Source organism: Rhinolophus ferrumequinum, chromosome 4 (assembly GCF_004115265.2).
Source record: "Rhinolophus ferrumequinum isolate MPI-CBG mRhiFer1 chromosome 4, mRhiFer1_v1.p, whole genome shotgun sequence".
Lineage (NCBI taxonomy): Eukaryota > Metazoa > Chordata > Mammalia > Chiroptera > Rhinolophidae > Rhinolophus > Rhinolophus ferrumequinum.
The window spans coordinates 8,428,736-8,449,103 of NC_046287.1; the positions used below are offsets into that span (position 1 = coordinate 8,428,736).

A 20,368-nucleotide genomic window follows, 5' to 3' on the forward strand; every position below is an offset into this window, starting at 1 on the left:
GCACACCTGGTGTATCCTATGAACAGTGGAGGACCGTGTGAGGGGACAGAGTGAATGGAGAAGAGGAGGAGGAGACGAGGTCAGAAGGTAAAGGAGGGTAGGTCACGTGGGGCTTTATAGGCCACTGAAAGGACTTCTGCCTTCAGTCTGAATGAGAGGGACTGTCATTAGAAGGTGTACAGTAGCAGAGGAATGTCTCACATGACTGAACATTTTAGTGGCTCACTCTGGTTGCTGAGTTGTGAGGAGACTGGAGAGAGAGGGCGAAATCAGGGAAAACCCAGTTGTAGGTTGTAGTGATTTAGTTGAAAGATGGTGACTTTGACCAGCTGTGAGCTCGGTAAGAAGTGGGCCTACTTTTGAAGGTAGAATCAATATGATCTGCTAAAGGATTGGAAGTAGGTTGAGAGTCAAGGTTGATTTTAAGCTTTCTGGACTGAGCGCCTGAAACGATGAAGTTGGAGGTGGAGAACAGGGGAGGAAGATCAAGACCCGAGTGTTCAGTGTTGACTAATAGTCCTCTAATTTCCTATGTCGCCAATGGTAATTCACCTTGCAACTTGAGTTCTTTTACTATTTTAGTGTATCTACCCTACTATTTTTATTCTACTGAAATATTTTAGCTTGAATTATTTATAAGGACATAACCAGTATAGCAAATGGTTCAAGGCATTAGTGTTCATTTCTGCAATATAAGTGCTCTGACGTGAATCCTATATGAAGTGAGATGGACATTATTGTAGCTTTCTTCCCCTGCATGTAATTAAAGTGTCAATAATTGTTATTTATCTACAACATGGAAGCAATCCCTACCAAATTCTGTGATACTATGGAAATTTACATATATAAAATGTGTAAAGTACAAAACTTTTTTTAATAGTAGCACAAATAGATAACTTTTCTTAGGTTTGGGGAAAGAAATGAGTGATAGTCGAGTACTTATGACACCAAAATGAAGAACTTGAACCGGGCTGTTGTGTTTTGACTGTTGAGGTTGAAGATAATTTTCTTTTCAAAAATCTGTTTTCTGGGGTTGTGTCATTGTGTTGAATAAGTGGTGATCTGTTCTTTCATTGAGGTTCAGCTCTTCCTATAGAGAGAATGTTCTGTGGTTGGATTTGTGGGGTTATTTCTGCCTGCTTAATACTGAAAATGAATTAACTTTTCACATCAAACATGCTGCTATGTAGGCCATAGAATTTAATTAATTCTCAATGAGTATTCTCATTTTTCATACACTTACTGGTGTTTTCTCTGTGCATTTTTTTTACATAAATATCAGGTGTCAGGGGGTATGACCAAGCGTTAGGACATTGATGATTGGCCCACCTGGAGAAAGAATCGGTGTTCTCAATAGTTTGACAAGTATTGAGACCCCATACTAGAAAGACACTGTACTAGATCCTGTGGAAGATTGATAGTAATCGGTTAGGCTAACCACTCACACAAACAACAGAACAGTGTACAAGAAGTTCTGGTTTCATGAATTTAACGCAACATGTTAACTTCAATTGATTGAAAAAAAATCAACTGATATGGGCCTTGTTTTACTTTAGCAGGTTTTTAAGAGTTTCAACATCCCTTTTTAAAGAACTGGAACTTATGATAATCAAGAAATGTAGGCTGCGAAATTCGACTAGGTCATGAATTTAATGATTCCGTTTCCTGTCATTTAATAAATTTTAAGGACTATTTTCATATCACTTGTAGTAACTGGCATAAGTATAATGGTATTTATAAAAATAGGAAAAATTCTCATTAATTTTTTTCATTAACTTTTTTACCTCTTCCCTTATAACGTAGAATGAATTTCAGTTCTAATTAATATGGAATCTTCCAGATATCCAACGTTGCTACTAAAAGGAAAAGTAAATTACATGATTTTCCTGTAATTTTGCAGCGCTTTGAACTCCAAGATTCCAGAAGCTCTGTGCTTCCTACAGAGATTGTCAGAGTGGAGAGGATGACTGAAAACCACATCTCCCAGGCGTCTGTGACCGTCCACGTTGCAGACAAAGAGGTGACCTTTAAGGTAATGAGCCAAGGTTTATACTTTCTAACATGTGCCTTATTCTGCCCATTTTTATGACATAAATGGGGTGTATGATCCCCTTATAAGTGTTCCTTGGCTCTATAGCATCATATCTGTGTATCTGTATCTGTGTATGCAGAGTCATATATGTTTTAAACTGAAAAAGTTCAGGAGAAACAACCTTTTACCAAAACCGAAGTTGATCTCTGAGAAAATCAGATCAAGTGTTGACCGATGAAAGCGTTTTGTTTTTCGAGTCCTTGGTAAGAAATAGTCAGTGTTTTCAAACATATTTTAGCAGTTAGGGAACACTCTTTTCAAATAAAATCTTAGCTACATGTACCAGTTGAAAGAGGAGCTGTTTGAGTTGAACAGTTTTTCAAGGAGGGGAACGATAATTCGATCCCAGAGCTCCATCTGCTTGGTGGACCCCCCTTTCTTTTAACCCTTTCTGTAAGAACCCCAAGAGGCTATGAGAAACTATAAGTAGGAAACACAGCTTGAAAAAACCCGACATAAATAAGTGAATGTAGGATAGAAAAGTCTTGCCTTCTTATGTTGTGACAGACCGAACTTTAATTATAGACTTTTTGGTGTGTTTTTGTGTGATGTTATTAATACTTGTTCATGTTACTGTATTTATTCACTCATGAAACTGAATGTTGATTATGTTCCTGTGAGTCAGGCTCTGTATTAAGATTTACTAGTCACTGTGTTTGTCTCTTTGCATATGTTATGCCATTAAATCCCCCAATAACCCTGGAGATAAGTTTTAATATCTCTAGTTTACAGATTTGAAAATGGATGTAAAGAGGATAGTCGATTCACCCCGGGTCACTAGCTAGGAAATGTCACAGTTGGGACTTCTAGACACGATAATTTTTCAGTACGCTCTTGGGTCTCCTTCAGAAGAACGACCTCACCGAGCAGGTGGTCTGCAGCTACGGAAGGACTGCAGTGGGATGAATGGCTGTGGGGATATGGCAGGAGTCAGGAGTAGAGAAAGTTTCAGAGAGGAGCTGGGGCTTGAGCTAATAAGTCTTGAAATGGGACATAGGAGTTGTCTAGTGGCCCAGGAGTGGAAAGATGATAGGACATTTCAGGCAGTTTAAGCAGTATGTCCAAAGGCATGAGGTTTGAGCAAATTTGTTATTTCCTTCCTTTTGGTAATAGCCTTCTAGCTTCGTTGCCTCCAGTCGTGCCCAGTTAGCCTGCCTTGGTACCACCGGGATGATCTTTCCTCATCGCCAATCTGATCTCGTCACTTCCAAATTTCCAATTATTTCCAATTCTCTAGGGTTCATATTGTGGATAGCATGATCAGGTCCTCAGCAGGGTCCGGGAATCCTCTCCTGATAGGGTCCCCAGAAGACTAATACGGAGGAGACAGGAAATGAAAGAAGTAGGTCTGAAGAAAGGGAGGAGAGATTTTAAGAGCGGTAATCTAAAATAAGAGTGGGAAAGGATCTGTGGCCATAGATTTTAAAAATCAGCAGGTCATTGGTGACTTTGGAGCATCCCAGTGGACTGACTTTAAATTCTGGACTTACAACTGGAATTTGGACAAAAACTTTCATTCTCAGCTAGTGATATTGTCATGATAAGTTATAAATAAAATGGCATAATATAAATGGCATAAATATAAATGGCATAAAAATGACATGATTCCTGTGAAACTGTCTGGTAGCATGGGGCTTTAATTTTAGAGGGGTGATTGATTTGGACGATTGATGATGGTCATCAGGTCTATGAATGAAAAAACAGTTGCTCTATTGAAACACAAAAGCAGTACAGAATTGAATTAAGCATTGAATTAAATGGCAGTTATGTGCTTTCATTTACTAAAATTTTGGGGAAAAACATGCATATTATATTTACTCTCTTTAATTACAGGTACCAGCTGGGACTAGGCCCTTCAATCAGCCTCATGCATCGGAACGTTTTATACAAACTTTAAGCCACAAACAACTACTGGCTGAAATGATGCAGTCTCACATGGTTAAGGACATATGTTTAATTGGAGGAAAAGTAAGAATGGCAGCCTCGCTGCAAAGCTCTGTTTCCCGACTTTTGGTTGTTTTGACTTATCCCTTAAGTGATTGTGTTTCTGTTTGTAGGGTTGTGGGAAAACGGTCATCGCTAAGAACTTTGCAGACACCTTAGGATACAACATAGAACCTATCATGCTCTATCAGGTATAGTGTTCATTTTTATTATAAACTATAAGCATATACGTTTGGACCATCAGTACAATGTGTAGGTATTTTCCCTTAACTTATGACCTGTTAGTTTTGATGTCGATCTATAACTAAAATAGCAATCAAATTCGAATGCAGTTACAATTATTGGGAACTTTTGAAAGTGCATTCTAGCATATCTGATGTGCACAACATGCCAGGGTCTGCTTTGTAAGAGAGATTCTTTTTACATACATGTGCACACACACAGAGTACGTTTAATCGTAATTTGGAAAACTAAACAAAATGGGTTTTGGCAGCAATAGGAGATAATTAGGTTACATTACTATTTTTTTATTGTGGTAACATAGGCATAACATAAAATTTACCATTTTAACCATTTTTAAGTGTACAATTCATTGGCAGTAAGTACATTCACACTGTTGTGGAACCATCACCACTACCTATTTCTAGAACTTTTTTTATCATCCCAAATAAAATCTCTATACCTATTTAGAAATAACTTCTCATTCCTCCCTCCCCCAAGACCCTGGTAACCTCTGTATTATTTTCTGTCCCAATGAATTTACTTATTCTGGGTACGTGATATACACAGAATCATACTCTTTTTATTCTTTTGTCTCTAGCTTATTTAACTTAGCGTGTTGTTTTCAGTGTTTATTCACGATATAGCATATATCAAAATTTCTTTCCTTTTTTATGACTAAATAATATTCTGCTGTATGTATATTACCACTTTGTTTATCCATTCATATGTTGGTGGATTTGGGCTATTGTAAATTAAGCTACTACAAACATCGGTGTACAGGTATCTTTTTGAGTCTATGCTCTCTGTTCTTGTAGGTATATATCTAGGAGTGGTAATGCTGAATCATATTGTAATTCCACATTGAACTTTTTGAGGAGTCACTGAACTGTTTTCCACGCAGTTGTACCATTTACATTCCCATCAGCAGAACCCAAGGGTTCCAATGCCTCCACATCCTTGTCAATACTTATTTTCTACTTAAAAAAATTACTATAAACGTCATCCTAATGGGTATAAAGTGGTAACTCATTGTTGTGATTTGCATTTCCCTAATGACTAGTGGTATTGAGCATCTTTTCATGTGCTTATTGGGCATTTGTGTATCTTACTTGGAGAAATGCTTATTCAAGTTCCTTGGCTATGTTTTAATTGGGGTGTCTTTTTGTTGTTGAGTTGTAAGAGTTCTTTATGTATTCTGGATATTCTCAGACGTATGATTTGAAAATATTTTCTCCCATTCTAAGGACTGTCTTTCTTGATAGTATCCTTTGATGCACAATGGTTTTAATTTTGTTGAGGTCTAATCTATCGTTCTGTTACCTGTGTCATTGCCTGTGTTTTATTCAATAGATCATTGCCAAGTCCAATGTCATGAATTTTCTCCTATCCTTTCTTCTAAGAGTTTTACAGTTTTAGGTCTTACATTTAGATCTCAGATCCATTTTGAGTTAATTTTTGTGTATGGTGTAAAGTAAGGATCTAAATTCAATGTTTTGCATGTGGATATCTAGTTTTCCCAATACCATTTGCTGAAAAGACTGCTTTTTCTCCATTGGATAGTCTTGGCACCCTTGTCAAAAATTAATTGACTGTATATATGAGGGTTTATTTCTGGGCTCTCTATTTTATTCCATTGGTCTGTATGTCTGTCATTATATCAGCATCACTGTTTTGATTACTATAGCTTTGTAATAAGTTTTAAAATCATGATGTGTGCATCTTTCAACTTTGTTTTCTTTTCCAGGATTGTTTTGCTATTTAGGATCCCCTGAGAGTTCACATAAATCTTAGGATATGCTTTTTCTACTTATGAAGAAAATGCTGTTGAGATTTTGGTAGAAATTACACTGAAACTATAGGTCGCTTTGGGTAGTATGGTCATCTTAATATTAAGTCTTCTGATCTGTGAACCGGGAGGTCTCTCCATTTATTTATGGCTTCTTTCATTTCTTTTAGCAATGTTTTATATTTCCAGTGTACAAGTCTTTTGTCTCTTTGGTTAAATTTATTCCTAAGTATTTTTGAGTAGATTATTTTGGTGTATGCACATGTTGTATATAGTATGATAAAAAAGCAAACTTACAGCTGGTGTTTTTACAGAGTGAAATTGTCTGTCGTGTATTTTTTTGTGTGTATGTGATGATATCTCCTAGGACATTTTTATCCTGCCAGTTTATTGATTCTGTATGTTAGTCTTTGGGTGGTTATGGTATCTTTTTATAGCAAAGTTTCTTTGTATTTTTTTGAACAGTTTTGGAAGCGAAGGTTATATGGCTTACTTATATTTTAGCATGTTTTTAGTTTTAGTTTATTCTTTGGTTAAACATTTTTTATTTTTACTGACACTATATATATATATATATATATATATATATATATATATATATATATATATTTATATTAAAATGTTCTTAATTTTGAAAAATGACATTTAAACCAGCTCCTTGTGGTGACCTTAGATCATAGAAAATTTTGTTAACAGTTCATATTTCAAATGATTCTGTTGAGAAGATTCCTTTCATGCTGCTTTAAGGTACTTTGTGCCTCTTGGTTGAATTAGTCAGAATTTAGAAGGAATTGTAATCACATAGTACTGGTAACTTTTGGGCTATAAGCACAAGAATCTATTGTAAAAGATATGCGAGAAAACTATGGTGGCTCTATACCTCTACTATTTTATACAGTTTTTATTGTCATATTTCAAGAAAGTCAATGAACATAGGTAGGTAAAAAAGGAGGTAAAGGTAATTAGGTAAGTAAGTGTTTGGAGGACTTAAAAGGTTCAAATATTTATTAAGTAATACTCTATGATCTTTAAAGATAAAATCTATGAAGGTTTCATTTTTGATCTATGATCCAAGATTATGAAATCATAAAGAATGTGAATTAAGGTGAAGACACTTAAACTAGTACTAATACACTGAATCTTGAGAGAGAAACATGTAGGGAAAATAAAATAAATGTCTCTATTGTACAGCAGGTGGCAAGTCTTGGAATCCACTGAAAACAGTTTTTGAAATTAGTTTTTATATATTGATTCTATGTTTATTGGATTTTTAAAGGAAAGTAAGAAAATTGGGGAGGGGATAATATCTTTAACTTAATTTATGGAAGGTGCCTTGAAGAATACCCTGCCCTCTTACAGAGTCACTCCTCTTGGTGTCTTTGTCAGCGATCAGAAGACAGAGGATAGCTCAGTGTGCTAGTTCATCTGTCCTTCCCTCCATTGCTCATGTTAGAAGTAGATGGCTTTCTATCGTCTCACCAACCTGGTAACCATAAACTTTCTAATTTCCAATGAAACTGCTTTTCTACCAAATAATGGAGGAAAAACCCAAATCATCAATGTATTTGTAAAACTGGTTAAACTTTATTATGAATATACTATATTCTACTTACAGGTCAAAGATAAATATAAGCATAATTAACTTCCCCAGGTGCCGTCGCTTTGAAATCATATGGAGAAGACCTGTCGAGAATAATATTTATTTTCTCTTTGACTCCATCCCAATTTATTTTAGTAGTAGTTCTAAAATTATATGCATGATTATTTTCTTCACATTAAAATAGTTTCATTCTAGTGAAAGCTAGAAGCAATTTATGCCTCATCAAGTTGTCCAGATAGTACTGTTTCTGTACCCGATTTCTGTAGTCAGTTCACAGTAATTTTTATACTGTAGTGGTGAATTATCCTAAGGTCATATGCTTGAGATGTGAAATTAAGGTCACCTCATCCTGTTATCCATTAAAAGAAAAACCAAGCAAGAGAGTGTGTGTCCAACAAATCAACTGTCTCAGCTCCACTGGAAAACTGCCCAAAGTATCCTGCCATTGAGAATACGAAAGAATTCGTGTAAGAGGTTGAAAACAGCTTTTCTTATATATTTTTTGGAGAGTAACAATAAGCTCACAAAAATATTATTTTACTTTATTTTTCACGTTCCAGTTCAGTTTGTTGATTGATGAATAAACAAAGGTAGGAAGATGCTACCATTGAAGCTGATGGCAGGCCATTCTACTTCCTGATACTTCTCTGAGATAATGAAGTTAGTCTCTTCTGGTTTCTGCCTCAGAATAAGGTCAATTAGTCATGTCTTATTAATCTTCTATCAGAAAAACATGGTAATGATAATTGAAAGGCTCTTGAGTTTCCCATAAGAATATGTTGCCCGTCCTCTGTGTACACTGTCTGCGTTGTAGAGGTCATACAAGGATTGGGAAAACTGGTACAGAGATAAGCAAACTCATCACATGTTCTGAAAACCCCTTTTCTAATTTTACTTTCTGCTCCTCAATCTTTAGAGAAATGTCTAGGAGAAAAGTGATTTCTATGGACTCAGAAAGGTATAGAGAAATATAATAACAGTAACATGCTTTGTGGGAGAGTTTGTTTCTTTCTCTCCCCATATGACTTCTTTCCATGAACTGGATCAAGGCATATATTAGGCACTGGATGGACATTTGCAGAGTTTGTACACTATTAATTAGTTGGTTTTCATGATAGAAACCAAGCTCCTGAGATCAAATATAAGACTACTTTTGCTCACACTTTCATCTTTATTAGCAGAGCTCAATGATCTCTCTGGCACAGAGGAGCTACTTTAATAGAATTAAAGAATGGATTTGGGTTTTATAATAATATAGTCAATATTAATGAAAAATTTCAATATTAATGAAAAATTTCCATAAGGATGACCCGACAGAATTTAGTGGGAATAAGTAACCTAACATCTGTTTTCCTAGAAGATGTAGAGATTGCCGTGTTACTTGGACATGTACAAGGCTACACTTAATCTGAGGCTTTTGCCTTATTTTTAGCCTTGACTATTTTTAGAACTGGGTTTCATATGAAGGAAAAGAAAAACAGAACCTTAACACAAATTTGTGGCAGTACATAAAATAAGTTTTATAATAGGTTATAAAATCATTTGGCTCAAGTGCTAGGTCAGATTCTTTTAACTGGTTATTCTTTTTTTAGTGTTGAAGCCAGTGATTTCATAGTTTTGAATAAATACAAGTTATTCTTTTCTTTCACAACCAGATAAGGGCATGTTTCCAGATTTCTTTCCACACCGTCATAAACAGAGCTAGATCTAAGATATCTCTTTCTTCTGTTTAAGCACTAATTGTATTAAAAGCCAAGTCAACTCCAACCATAATTTAAGATCAAATAAGTTTAAGGGACTTTTAATGAAAATAATCACTGTCTATAATGTATTGAAGTCTCAGGATCCTTTTTCATTCCTCAGTTAAGTTTTTCTTTCTGAGGCTAAACTCAAACCAAATTCTTTTCTTCAACTTCTATCTAATCTACAATCTCTGCTTCTTCCTGTTTATCCAAATACAGTGGATATATCTTTACTTCTCTTACTCTCATTTGTTTTCACGGCTTTATGTCTTGGATTTATTTACTTGCCTCTTGTCTTTGCCTTGACTTTTTGCACTTTTCTGTCATGAAGATTGCAGGATATCTGTATTCCTTTAAGTGGTTTATATTCTGCCTTGGAGGCTGACTTTTTACATGATTCGGTAGCCTTCTTGTTTTCTTGATTTATAATCCTGCTATAATTTGTAATCCTTTTTTCTTCATAGAACGTTTTTCTTTTCCCACAAAGAATAACCTTCATAAGGTTATCCTAAGAATTTCCTTACCTCAATTCCTTAAAATTTCTTTTTTATTACGTTCCCCAAAAGCAATGTATATCATCATCACCTAAGAACTTTAAATGATTGGGTTGGGTAATCCTTTTCAAGTCCCAGGCTTACCAAGATGTCTAAATCATGCCTTCTTCAATTTCTCCTTGATAATGATGTTGGCTTGTCTCTTACCTCCTTTATGTAGAATATAGTTTAAAATTTATTTCAATCTCCCAGTGTGTAAAATTTAGTGCAGTATAAAATTTAAAAAGCTAGCATAATAAAATTTCCCTTCTAATTTGATGGGACATTTTTATTAAATATGATTTCATATTTCTTGCCTGTCGTACCAGAGGCATGTTATAAGAGGACCAATAACTATAATGTTCTTTGCCATAATTTAATAGATAAATTATAATGCATTATGATGTTATTCATAAGTGTAAAATTATAACTATTACACCACGTATGGAATAATCACCTCAGTAAGTTTCATCAGGGTACTAAAATGCAGGTGGCAATTGCACACACAAGGAATTTTACAAATTAATTTGTGAAGGTAAAAAATACACCTTTGCGCTAGTAAGTTTCTTCACAAATATATTGGGAACAATAGAGCATGGGTGACTCTGTAATACATCCCCATTATTGGAAAAGGTTGTTCAAGTGTAGGCCCGACTAATTGTAAGTCACCATTGTAACTATGGCCAGTGCACACTGATGCTTTATAACATTTCTGCATTTTTAAAAATAAATGATGAATACAACGCATATACAATGAAAGCTTTTATTGGCAGCTAGTATAAATTCTTCTCTCAGCACATTTTTTAAATCTTCACATAGTGCTTGTGCTTTATTTTTATGTAAAAATGCCACAAGCTTTCTTATCTATATTTTCTGGCTTCAACAGAGAAGTGAAAGTCAGTTTACATTGTTTCTAATTATTTGGAGCCACACTTCAAATACACAGGAAAGCTAATTGTTGCATGTAGAAGTTATACAAAGAAGCAGTTAGCTAATTACTTAAATAAAAGGCCAGTGTCTTGACACTTTAACCAAGGAAAAAGTATCCAACAGATACATAATTTAAACAGGTCGATTTGGGAGATGTGATTATAATGGGAAGGTTTTGTGAAAGTTTCTAAAAAAACTCTGTGGTTGTTCATTGAGAACTGAATAAATACTCTTTCCTTGTGGAGACTTACTTCGGAATGTATTTGGAAAACAATTCATCTCTATGCCCCAAATAATCTGAATAGAGTGTTTATGCACATTCTGTGACCTCCTTCTGATTCCTTTTAGGGACAATGGAGTTTTTTGGATAAGAGCCAAACAAATGGGTGATACTACTTTATAACAAGGTTGGCAAACTTTTTTAAAAGGCCAGATAGTACATATTTTTGGCTTTATGGACACGGCAAATCCCTATTGTAACTACTCAACTCTGTTGTTGCAGTGGAAAAGCAGTCATAGGCAATACATAAACGAGTGAATGTGCTTCTGTCCTACCTTATTACATTTCTGGTGGATTTTTTAGTAACATTTATTGAGGTTTAATTCACACATAGTAAAATTCAGTCCGTTTTGACAAACACATTTGGTTGTGTAACCACCACAATTGAGATATAAAACATTTCCATCACCTCAAAAAATTCCCTTGTGCCCTTTTTAATTGTCCTGCCCCCGCCTCCCACCCCTGGCAAACACTGATCTGTTTTCTGTCTTACTATTAGTTTTGCCTTTTCCAAAATGGCATATAAATGTAATTAAACAGTATGTGCCTCTAGAGTCTGGTTTCTTTCACTTACGTAATGCACTTGAGATTCATCTGCATTGTAGTTTGTTCTTTTTAATTGCTGAGCACCTTAACACATTCTATTAGCATTTGTGTCAGGACTTCTCTGTGTTCCAACTACAATAGCTGTTTATGCTGCTCAGCCCTTCTCACCTAGGTTATCAAAACTAGCTTCCTAAGCTTTCCACCTGTTTTCAGCCCAAGTTTTGCCCAAGGCATCCTTCCAATACTGAATTTTGTTCTTTCTAATTTCTCCCCTGCTTGATTCAATTTATTTAAATTAAAAAAAAAAATAACACATTTGTCCCACTCCTTTGGTAACCACCAATTGATTCTCTGTATCTGTAAGCCTGTTTGTTTATTTATTTATAAGTAATTAATTACTTTAGATTCCACACATAAGAGTTATCATATGGTATTTGTCTTCTTCTGCCTGACTTAATTTCACTTAACATAATGCCCTTGAGGTCCATCCATGGTATCGCAAATGATAAATTTCATTCCTTCTTATGGCTGAATAATGTGTGTGTGTGTGTGTGTGTGTGTGTGTGTGTGTGTGTGTACTACATCTTTATCCATTCATCCATTACTGGACACTTAGGTTGCTGTCACATTTTGGCTATTGTGAATGATGCTGCAATGAACATGGGAAAGTATATAACTTTTCGAGTTAAGGTTTTTAAGGTTTTTGTTTTCTTTGAGTAAATACCCAGAAATGGGATTTCTGGATCATGTGGTAGTTCTATTTTTAACTTTTTGAGGAACCTCTGTACTGTTTTCCATGGCGGCTGCACCAATGTACGTTCCCTCCACCAGTGCACAGGGTTCCCTTTCTTCACATCCTCATCCATACTTGTTATTTCTAGTCTTTTTGATAATAGCCATTCTAATAGGTGTGACATAATGTGCCATGTGGCTTTGATTTGCATTTCCCTGATGATTAATGATGTAGAGTATATTTTTATATACCTGTTGGCCATCTGTATATCTTCTTTGGAAAAAGTCTATTCAGATATTCTTCCATTTTTTAATTGGATTTTTTTTGTTTGTTTTTCTTTTTGCTGTTGTTTGTTAATTCTGAGTGTATAATTTCTTTATATATTTTGGATATTAGCCCTTTATCATATATGTAATTTGCAAATATTTTCTCCCATTCAGTAGACTACCTTTTCATTTTGTTGATGGTTTCCTCGATGCACAGAAGCTTTTTAGTGTGATGTAGTCCCACTTATTTATTTTAGCTTTTGTTGCCTTTGTTTTGGTGTCAGATTCAAAAACCATCGCCAAGATCTATGTCAAGGAGCCTACTGCCTATGTTTTCTTGTAGGCAATGTTTCTTCTGCCTATGTTTTCTTTATGGTTTCAGGTCTTACATTCAAGTCTTTAACCTACTTTGAGTTAATTTTTGTATATGGTGTAAGATAGTGGACCAGTTTCATTCTTTTTTATGTGGTTGTCCAATTTTCCCAACACCATTTATTGAAGAAACTGTCCTTTCTCCATTGTATATATTCTTGGCTACTTTGTCTTGAATGAATTGACCATATGTATGCATGGGTTTATTTCTGGCTGTATTATGTTTCATTGATACATGTGTCTGTTTTTATGTCAGTGCCATTGTGTTTTAATTATTATAGCTTGTAATATAGTTCGAAATCAGGGAGTATAATGCCTCTAGCTTTGTTCTTCTTTCCCAAGATTGTTTTGGCTATTCAGGATCTTTTATGGTTTCATACAAATTTTAGGTTTGTTTGTTCTACTTCTGTAAAAAACTCCACTGAAATTTTGATTGGGACTATACTGAATTGTTCATTGCTTTGGGTAGTATGGGCATTTTAACCATATTAATTCTTCCAATGCACAACCATTTGTTTATTTGGTCCATTTATTTGTATTTTCTTCAATTTCTTTCTTTAATATTTCATAGTTTTCAATATAGAGGTCTTTCACTTCCTTAGTTAAATTCTTACTATTTTATTCTTTTTGTGCAATTGTAAACAGGGTTGTTTTCTTAATTTCTCTTTCCAATCCTTTATTATTAGTATATTTAAAAAATCAGACTTTTGCTTATTGGTTTTTGTATCCTGCAACTTTACTGAATTCGTTTATTAGTCTAACAGTGTTTTGATGGAGTCTGGAAGATTTTCTAGATATAGTTTGTCATGTGCAAGCAGTGAGAGTTTTACTTCTTTCCAATTTGAATGCTTTTTATTCCTTTCTCCTGCCTTATTGCTTTGGCTAAGACTCTAATACCAGGTTGAGTAAAAGTGGTGAAGTGCCCATCCTTGTCTCGTTCCCGATCTTTCTGATTTTCCCTATGCTTTAAACCTTTTAATCACTTCTCATAGTTTATAAAATAATATACAAATTCTGTAGTTTAGCATAGTATTTTTTTTTTTTAATTTGGCCTCTCTCTGTTATTTTAGTCAGGTTTGAGGCCTCAAGCCATGTACCTAACATTCCATTTTTAACTCTAAGCATAAGGAATAATTCACGGTTTTCCCAGCATGACTGGCTGCCTGTCACATCCATCTTTTCTTGGTGTCTGAACTCTCCTTCTCTTGGGGACCAGCTTGCTTACTCTTCAAAACTTAGCTCCACGGCCACCATCTCTGAGTTTTCTCTGAATCCTTAGTTTTATTTATATGTACACTCCCTTTGTTTCAGCAGCTCTTAAATGTCCTTTTTGATAGCATTTATCATTCTGTACGATACTAATTACTGTATTTTATTAAGTCCAACATGCTATCGATTGTAAGACACTGTTATTTTATGTACTACTAAGAAAGTGAAAGTGCTGAGAATTATGACATAAGCTAGTCACTTAGAATTTTTAATTCTTAATGAAAGAACTCGTTTAGACTTAATTTAGATCATACATCTCTTGTGCATGCAGAAAAATATGAATGTAGTAAACAGGTGAACCATTTTTAAAACTTCTTCATCTTTAGAATCAGACTCTTTTAAAGCACCTTTTCTTTCCGTTGTAAATGTTCCTGTTGTTTCACATAATATTCTCTGTGTCCTCTGGGCTTTGTCAAGAGTGGAGTGCTCTTCTGTTGTTTCCAGGATGTTCTTGAAGCTACCAATAGCTGTTCTGCTAGTTTTGATATCAGTATTTTCTTGATTTTTAATAGAAGGTGTTGACAGAGATGTTTTTAGGCAATAGCTAGGACTCATACTCTTCTCTCAGATGGTCCTTAGTTTGTTGAGTAAAATATGGATTGTAGTTGTCCCTTTATACCACAAACAAATGTACAAAACCAAGTTCACATATGCACGGACAATGGTAACTAGGTGGCCAGCAACTCTTGTAAGATTCTGTCAATCAAAAACGTACCCTGATTTCAGAGATACTGAAATATAAGAAGTGTGTTTTTTGGAATTGATGACGTGTAGCAGTTTCTCTCTCCCAACATTTGTAAGCTCCTTGAAGACAGGGACAACATGTTTAATTCTGATTGGGCACATAGTAGATGTATAGTTAAAAGAGTGAAGTTTGCAAATTCTACATCCTCTGTGAATTCTGTAATAGAAATTGTAGACTAAAGGTAGTTGTCTTTTATTTTTCCATAGAGGTATTCCTCATTCTTTTTATGCATGTTATTTCATATATGGACATACCAGTTCATTCAGCCAATCTGCTACATATAGATGGTTGTGTTGTTTCCAATATTTTGTAATAACTAATTAAGTTGCAATGAATAACCTTGTGCGTATGTATTTTCATATTATTAGAAGCGTATCTTCAGGATTAATCCCAATAGAAGTGGGATTGTTAGGTCAACAGGTAAATGTATGTGTAGTTTTGTTAGATATGGCCAAACTTTTCTCTGTATGGATTAGACAACGTTGCACTCTCACTAACAGTGCCAACAGAGAGAGCTGACAGTCTCTTGAATGTTTGCCAATTTGATAGTTAGGAATGGTATCTAAGGAGTACTTTTAATTGGCTGTTCTTATATTAGGAGAGAAATTGAAAATCTCTATTTTTAAGGGCCATTGTTACCTCTTTTCCTTAGTAAATTCTCTGTGCATTCCTTTTGCGCATTTTTCTATTGAGTTTTTGGTCTTTTTTTCCCTTCAGGTTTTGAGTTCTTACTATTAGGCATAATTTGCCTTTTATCGGTTGACATATTTTCTCTCAGTTTGTCAGTTGTCCCTTGACTTTATTAATGAATACATTATATTTTGCTATGTAAAATTAAAAATTTTGTAGTTACATTTATTAATATTTTGTCTTATTGCATCTAGAGTTTGAGTCCTACTTAGACAGTTTTTCCCCATACACAGCCGATAGAGGTCTTAACCCACAGCTTTTCAACTTCTAGACGGACCTCTCTCTGGTCCTTGCCCATAACCCCTGACATTTCAGAACCAGTAACGGATCTGAATCCTTCAGAATCACTGAATCCTTCTCCTCCTACTGTCTCTGTCTTTGACCACAGCAGGGAAAGGTCCTCCAAATTTAAAGATTCGTAATAAGATTGGGCCCACAAGGGTGATTCAACATTATCTCTGCATTTCAAGGTCCTTCGCTTAATCACATTAGCAAAGTTCCTTTTGTCACGTAAGGTCACGTATTCACAGGTTCTGCGAATTGGCCCGCAGACATCTTTGTAGGGAGTCTGCTTCCCACGCTGACCATTTTGGAAGATCATACCACTGAGAGCTTTACCCTTCATAGCATTTCAGTTACGAATATAGCACACCTGTCTCGGTCTGTATAGTTTTCATATTCTTAGTGGTTCTGCATGTTGCTGCAAGTACTATCTGACTTCATCAGTATATTTTTTGGTACACGTGTGCCTATGTATTTGTTGAAGTCTGTACTATTTGATAACATTATTTCCCCTCTACTAAAGTTTATGCATTATCTTGAACTTTTAATGGAAATTTTGTGTATAGGTGCATTATATTACCTGTGGATTTGTTTCAAGGTTATAAAGCAAGCATTACAAACTATTGTTCATAAAATAGGGATATTGGGTCTAACACACCTGAGAATCAGTGGGCTAGACCACAGCTTAGTGGTTGGCATGAAGTAGACACTCAGTTGAAGTAGCACCATCCTAGAGACTTGGGAAATCTTAAAACATTTTAAGTGGAATGACTTTTGTTTTTATGTACATAAGGAATAGGTGTGATTCTTCGAACATTGTTATCATCCTCCCCGTGAAAAAACATTTCGTTGCTTCTCCATTTACCGTGTTCCCTAATGTAGAAAAGCAATAGAATTATTTAGATCAATTTCTGGTTTTGAGAACTAATAAGTTCTTATAGGATACATCAGGAGACTGTTTTGAGGCAGATTCATTTCAGTTCTAGAATTACAATTTTCTATGTATTTCCTTTGTTTTTCAAAGGTAAGGTTTTTGCGATAGTTTAGTAATATCTTACTGCAATCTCTTGGAAGTGATCAAAATTACTCACTAAAAGTTAACCCACAAATTACTCTAAAATAGGCCACAAAGTAGAATTTTCTGACTTTCAAAATTAAGGACCCCAAAGGTGAAGGACCAGAGTTCATATCTCAAATGAACCGAAGCTCATGGAACAGGCCCTAGTTTATTAACATCCAAACCGTTTTGCCTGCCAGATTGTACGTCTTTAAAAACAATAAGCAGCAGACAGTGATGCTCACGCTGAGACAAGCAGGCACAAGTACCCTCTGTCTGTTTGTGTGTGAAAGGCTTTCCTTCACATTGGCTTGGATTGCTTTAGAATGCTACTGTTCTTGTCACATCACAGGTTGTTTTAACTATGGGTCGTTTTTCTACTTGTTAGCTTTTTAAAAAGCCTCGTAACAAGATGGAAGAACATAGATGTTTCCAAAAATTTGTGTTGTTTTAAGTCCATCCCAACAGTGTGTTATTTTTGTAATCAAAACTTTGTAAAACACATCTGAGGCTCTCCTTTCGACAGAGATAATCTCAAAAATTGAGTGTAATGATACTCGTAGTATTTTATGTTATGCTCCCAACTGGAATTACTTGGAGTGTTTATATGCTAGGACATAGCACGAAGTTATGTATTGAAAAGGCAAGCTATTTTCTCATTTAACTTGATAATCTTTTCTACTTGTACATTCTAAAAATGCAAAGCATATCTTCAAGTTTAACTGTGCAATGTGTTATAGAGGTTCATTTTGAAGAAGCCGTCTTATGTTGCATAAATTTGCCATTTCCAAAGCAATAACTTTTACATTTGCTTTTTTAAAAAAAGTATCCAAATTTGATAGTCAAATCTTTTATAACTTTGAAGGTATGTACTGGACTCCTTCTTAATCGAAACGGTCCTTTTAAAAAGTAATCGACATTTTTTGGTGTTATTTTAAATTTAGTTATCATGAAGTATTTATTAGATTTATAAACACATACTAGGAGTCCTTTGGGCATGTGTATAAAAATAACCATCACAGTAAAACCAAATCCATTGGCCCAAGAAAGAAAATTACCAATGAGTAATTTTGGAGTTCCTAATAAGGAACTCCAGCCTGAAAGGTATTTCATTTACCATCCTTGGTCACCCAAAAACCTAAGATCCATAAATTTAAAGAGGGAAGGAATTTGAAATTTGGAGATTTCCTGTGGAACAGCTCCAAACATAAGGACACTGTGTAACAAGGTCCTCTTGGTCAGAACACACTGTTATTCTTGACCATCTCCATTAGTTAGTCCTGGTATTCTAAATGAACTTTATAGTCATTTTGATTAGGGGCCTTAGGACAGTCTTTTAAGGGTCTGCAGGATTTTGCAGTCATCAGAGATCAGGGCAAGAGTGAGGAGCTTGATAAAGCGTGGTGAGATGAGTGACAGAGTTACATCTCTATGTATATTCTCCTCACGGAGAATATGTTGAAAAAGAAAAAAAAGAAGGATGCGACTCTGATTTGATTTTGAAATTCACACGTTATTGTGAGTACAGTGTACTTTTGAACATATTTTATTCTTGGAAATAAAAAGTAAGTATGTACTCCTCAGCATTGTCATCCAGTTGCCTTTTATGATACCTAAATGCTTTATCTGTTTTCCCCTGTGGAGAAAACACCTCAGTTGCTTAGGATCCAAACCACTTTCTGAAAGCACAGCATCTTATTGCTGATGGGCAAGCCCGTCCATAGTAGAAACAGGGCTTTCTGAGGTGTTGGAAGTGAAAGCTGTTCTGCAGAACCATAGAAATAGTCAAAAAGACAGCAAAGGAAAAGTCATTTCTTAACAGAGCTGAGCTAGTGCCTCTGGGAACTGAGAGTGGCAGTGGTGTGGGAGTTAAGCTGGTCGAAGCTGCTGGAATCCTGCTTTTATGTTCTACTGTCTACTGTTAGGAGATTAGCAATCTGAAGAGCTGCCTTGGCCAGCCCAGCTCCTGTGGTGGTTCCCAGTCCTTTCCTGTGGTTCCCTTCGGTTCTCCCAGGTCTAGGCAGCAGCCTGTGCAGGAGAGGAGCGATGCCCACTATGCCTTCACGTAGGTGGGACATTGGGTGGCGCTGCCCTGTTACCTCCACCAGCCTGTGTCTTTTGTCTCAGCAAGCCTCTTCCTGTACTGCTTCAGGCAAGAGACCTCACATTTATCCTTCTTTCTCATGGCTGAATTTTATACACTCACACACATATATATATATATATATATATATATATATATGTATCATATAATATATATGATGGGCACTTAGGTTGTTTCCATATCTTGGCTATTGTAAATAATGCTGCAATGAACATGGGAGTGCAGCTATCTCTTTGATATACTGTTTTCATTTCCTTTGTATATATGCCCAGAGTTGGGATTGCTGGATCACATGGTAGTCTATTTTTAATGTTTTGAGGAACCTCCATATTGTTTTCCGTAGTGGGTGCATCAATTTATGTTCCCTCCAACAGTGCACAAGGGTTCCCTTTTTTCTACATTCTCACCAACATTTATCTCCTGTGTTTTTGATAACAGCCCCTCTAACAGGTGTGAGGTGACACACTGTGGTTGTGGTTTGCATTTCCCGATGGTCAGTGATGCTGAGCGTCTTTTCATGGACCCGTTGGCCATCAGTATGTCTCTTTTGGAAACATGCGTATTCAGATCTTCTGCCCATTTTTTAATCAGATTGTTTATTTCGTTTTGTTTTGCTATTGAATTGCACGAGTTCTTTATATATCTTGGATAGTAACTCCTTGTCAGATGTGTGATTTGCAAATACAGAGGGTGCCAAAAAAATGTATACACATTTTAAGAAAGGGAAAAACTGTATTACAATTGTAATACTCAATATATACCGATAACAAAAGATGAATACAAGTCACATTTGACTGCTGCAGTTACAGGAGGTCCTCAAAGTGGTTACCATCAGTGTAATTTTAATACAGGATTTTTCCTTTCTTAAAATGTGTGTACACACCTTTTTGGCACTGTCTGTATTTTCTCCCATTCAGTTGGCAGCTTTTTCATTTTGTTGATCGTGTTTTTTGTCATGCAGAAGTTTTTTGTTTTTATTGAGTTTGATGTAGTCCAACTTGCTTATTGCTTTTGTTGCCTTTGGTTTTTGTGTCAAATCCCAAAAACCATGGCCAACACCAATGTCAAGGAGCTTACCACGTTTGTTTTCTTTTAGGAGTTTTAGGGTTTCAGGTCTTATGTTCAAATCTTTAATCCATTTTGAGTTGATTTTTGTGTATGGTTAAGATAGGGGT

At 35.5% G+C, this 20,368-nt stretch overlaps 1 protein-coding gene across 1 annotated transcript in view; it reads left to right on the forward strand.

Annotated features, from left to right (window-relative positions):
* Nucleotides 1–20,368, forward strand: part of VWA8 (von Willebrand factor A domain containing 8) — a 299,559-nt gene that overhangs the window by 60,504 nt on the left and 218,687 nt on the right. Inside the window, exons 10-12 of the mRNA XM_033104113.1 lie at nt 1,901–2,032; nt 3,926–4,060; nt 4,150–4,227. Of these exons, the coding sequence (XP_032960004.1) occupies nt 1,901–2,032; nt 3,926–4,060; nt 4,150–4,227 (345 nt within the window). The remainder of the gene's footprint in view (nt 1–1,900; nt 2,033–3,925; nt 4,061–4,149; nt 4,228–20,368) is intronic.